Source organism: Rhincodon typus, chromosome 3, assembly GCF_021869965.1.
Source record: "Rhincodon typus isolate 14 chromosome 3, sRhiTyp1.1, whole genome shotgun sequence".
Taxonomy (NCBI): Eukaryota; Metazoa; Chordata; class Chondrichthyes; order Orectolobiformes; family Rhincodontidae; genus Rhincodon; species Rhincodon typus.
The window spans coordinates 94,145,084-94,149,262 of NC_063334.1; the positions used below are offsets into that span (position 1 = coordinate 94,145,084).

At 35.8% G+C, this 4,179-nt stretch overlaps 1 protein-coding gene across 1 annotated transcript in view; it reads left to right on the plus strand.

The window, feature by feature from the left end:
• Positions 1 to 1,987, plus strand: part of marveld2b (MARVEL domain containing 2b) — an 86,563-nt gene extending 84,576 nt beyond the window's left edge. The window contains exon 15 of the mRNA XM_048593799.1: positions 794 to 1,987. Coding sequence (XP_048449756.1) covers positions 794 to 895 — 102 coding nt within the window. The 3' untranslated portion in view covers positions 896 to 1,987. The remainder of the gene's footprint in view (positions 1 to 793) is intronic.
• Positions 1,988 to 4,179: the final 2,192 nt, after the last annotated feature.

Consider the following 4,179-nt stretch of genomic DNA (forward strand, 5'->3'; position numbering starts at 1 on the left):
AGTTTACTGGCTCCATCCCCGCCTCTTTGACCTGTCTGTCTCCTCTCCACCTATCTGCTCCTTTTATCCATCTTCCATCCGCCTCCCCCTCTCTCCCTATTTATTTCAGAATCCCCTTCTCCTCCCCCACTTCTGAAGAAGGGTCCAGATCGGAAAAGTCAGCTTTCCTGCTCCTCTGATGATGCTTGGCCTGCTGTGTTCATCCAGCTCTACACGTTGTTATCACAAATATTGGATACTTTGTTTTAATAAAAAACATTGCAGCTTTCAATTAGATCTATTATTGTGAATTCTGGTAACATAATCTTCAGTAACTCCATTTGCCTCAATTGATTTGATTTCCAATATTCTTGCTTCTTGAGGTGAAGAATGTTAATGCTTTTAATATATTTTAATTTCCCTACTTTTGTATGTCAACAAGAACTACCCAAAGCTTGGGTCAGATAGAATGTGATGCCCTGTTGTCTTCAAATTACCCTAACCAGAATACTCTATTATTCCAAGTGAGATTGTCAGTTTAGTGGTGGTATAGGCAGTTTAGCGTTGCATATTTGCATACAGACCCAGTTGACTGCAACCAATGAAGAGATCACATCAGAATGAGCTGAATCTGTGCTAAACATTTTTCTAACCAACATTGAACCAAGTTTTCAAGCATTCAGTTCATCCTCAATTTATTATTTGATTATCTGACAGGTAACTAGAATACTTTAAGATTGTTGGAAGATCTTGATCATCCTCAGTTAATTTTATTCTAAGATGTTTCAGATATTTATTTTTCATTTTTCTTCAGTCTGCTGATTTTAGGGCAAAGAAGAAGCATTGCAAGCAACTTAAGTTGAAATTATCTCACATCAAGCAAATGGTCAGCAACTATGACAACCAAAGATCCTGAATGCCAAATTCTGAAGCTACTGTCAACTGTTTCGTGCAAAATTAAAACTGACCGTTCATTTGCTTACGGTGTGGCCATTTATTGTAACACATGAAATGTAATGCCAGTTTTATAGGCCAAAAGTAAACATAATCACATGATTTCAAATATTTTCCTGCCTTTCAAACACTTTCGTTTTATCGAGGCATGAGAGTTTTAAAACAGTTAGAACTTGATAAACCTCTGCTATAATTTGTTTTGTTGTAAAACATTTTAATGTGAGTTATAAATAGGGACAGAAGTTCCCCTTTTGCAACAGCTATTTGAAATGATTCCTGATACTTAGTTTTACTAAAACTCTGTACATTAGCTTAAATAGAACAAGTTACATTTAGATCAATGTTCATTTGTTATATACTGTACAATGATTATTTCTTTTTGTGAGGGTTTTGTCTTAATAATTAGGACTTGTTCTCTAACCAGGTATCTGATGCTATTTAAACACAAATAGCGTTAATATTGTAATTAAAAATGCTGAATTTGGGAAAGTGACATTATGCACCATAGACTTACCAATCAGTCAAACAATCTATTCATGTGAGTCATTGAAAGTTGAAACACAATTATGGTCCAATCTAATGTTGATGATCATGTGTAAAAATGCTTTAATTATATTTTAATACAGGATAACAAATAATTTTTGCAATTATTACGAGGCAATATTGATGTCATGGCTCCAGTGTTTTTGTCTTGGAAAATAGCCTACCTATTGTACCATATCCAGGGTAAATAACTGCAAGCAAATACAGCTGAAACTTGGATGCAAATTATTTTTTTATTGTTCAACAGATAAAATATTTTGTTTCTATAATAAATTCATTTTTTAATGTTTTCATTACAAGGAGTTTTACTGTATTTCAAGATAATTATGGTAAATTGCAAATTGTCTTAAAATGAGACCTCCGAATTTTTAAAAAGATTGCAAATGCTCTACTTACATAAGATATATTTTTAACTATTGCTAAAATGTTGGCAGCAATTTGCATTTTTCAACAATTGTATTTCTCTATAACCATTAAATAAATACAACGGTTTAATCATAACTTAAAGTTATAATGATTTTCAATGTTAATGCTTATGCAATCGCTAATGAAGCATCTTCATTAGTGCATGACAGTTTGCATTATATACCTAGAACCTTCAATTTTCTGACATCCAAGCTATTTTACAGTATGGAGCTAAATGCCAAGTAGTGGAAAGTTACAGGATCATGACAAATCTCCAGTCAAAGAATAATTTTGTGCAGTCTTGTAAAGGAGGAGAGGGCAACATAAAACCTCAGGGGTTTTAGGGAGGGAATTGAAATAAAGATGACTTATGTAACAAGTCAAAGTGAAAAAACCAGAGCATCTTCAACAAAAGAGATATTAATAGTTGGAGGAATTTGCAAAAGTGGATAAGAAATTTGAATTGAATGTACAGTGGTGTGCAGGGGTGGCAACTGGAGAGGAACACTTGAGGTCAGCACTTTATAATAGATGCAACATTGGACTTTGTGGATGAGTTGGGGATTTATAGAGGGTGGAACCTGGAAGCAGTTGAAGCCATGCTGCAAACAGTGAATGTTTTCAGCTGTGGTAGGCATTATGAAACTTGTGAAGCATTTGCTAATTTTTCTGTTTCCCAGTGCTGACGGTCACCAAACGCTTGGGACATATTATGTTCTCACATCCACTGAAAGGTAATGTCATCTGGCAGCTGCTGGCAAAGCCTTGAGTTTCCATATAAATTATGAACATGTTTTGAGAGAGGAAAGAAGCTGCGCATCACAGCTGTGCAACTCTCTTTGATATTTAAATCCAATTTTGATTTAGTTGAAATGACCTGGAGAGCAATGCAGGGTTTTCTCATCAGTGCCTACATGGCTACTACAGGTCCTGAAAAAAGGATCCTATTTAGTACATGATAGCTTTCAGAAGTTGGATAGAGTGTTCATGAGAGACCTGAATGTTACATTACACCACACAACTTTAAAGATACATTTTATTCCAGATTTTAAGCTGAATTTTCATTCTGCTTTAATTTTGCAAAACCACACATCAACACTGTTAACTTAATCACTGTCACAGAAGCAGAAAGACCCCTCAAATGTCTTGCCGTCCTCGCCAACTTAAAAGTCAAATGTCAGGCTTCTGTTCTTAAGAGTAATTCATGTTATTTGTATATAGGGAATCTGGAGAATTATCACTGTCACACAAAGATTATATTGTTAACAAGTAATTGAAAGTTCAATAAAGTCTGATACAGATGCGGCATGGGATACAGTTCTGATGATTGGCTAGAATATACTAATGCTGGAAATCACGATGTACTTGGCTGAACCTTTTCTATGCAAAGATATATTAAGGTTTTTGATTCATGATTTGTACACATCCCTCAGGAGCTGCATGATGCTGATGTTCACCATTAATTTCATGGTAGCAAGGCTCCAGGTAAGAAAATAACAAAAGATCTAAAACAAGATTTAAATAGATTGTGAGAGATAGTGGGAACTGCTGATGCTGGAGAATCTGAGATGACAAGGTGTAGAGCTGGATGAACACAGCAGGCCGAGCAGGAAAGCTGACGTTTCGGGTCTGGACCCTTCTTCAGGTCTACACCTTGTTATCTCTTTAAATAGATTGTGGTTGGGCAGTTGGTCAAGTATTATGTGGGAAAATTTGCATTTTGGAGGAAGACTAGAGAAACAGAATATTATACAAATGGACAAAGTTTGCAGAACTCTGATAAAGAGGGATCTGGGTATTCCAGCACATGAATCTCTCAAGGTTTGTATGCAAGTACAACAAATGATTTTAAAGGCAAATAGAATGTCTGCATTTATTGTCCAAGGAATAAGAGTGTAAAAATATGGATATGCTGCTACAGATGTACAGGACCTTGGTGAGATACTATCTGGAATACTGCATCGAATCTCCTTTCTTAAGAAAGAATATTAATGCATTAGAAACAGTTCAGAGAAAACTTATTCATGAAGAACTTCTCTTCCAAAGAAAGGTTGGTCCAACACGCACTACTGAGACTCAGCAATTCTCCATTCCTCTGGCACCACCCCTGTGTCAAGGAGTGACGGAAAGATTATGGCCATTGCATTCATAATTTTCTTCCTTCACAGTATCCTCAGATGCATCCCCTCTGTACCTCCTGACTTACATACTTTAAGCACAACCAACCTTTATAAACCAATAAATTTATAACTTCTAAAGCCCATCCGGTATCTCAACCAGCTCTGTTTTTAGTAACTT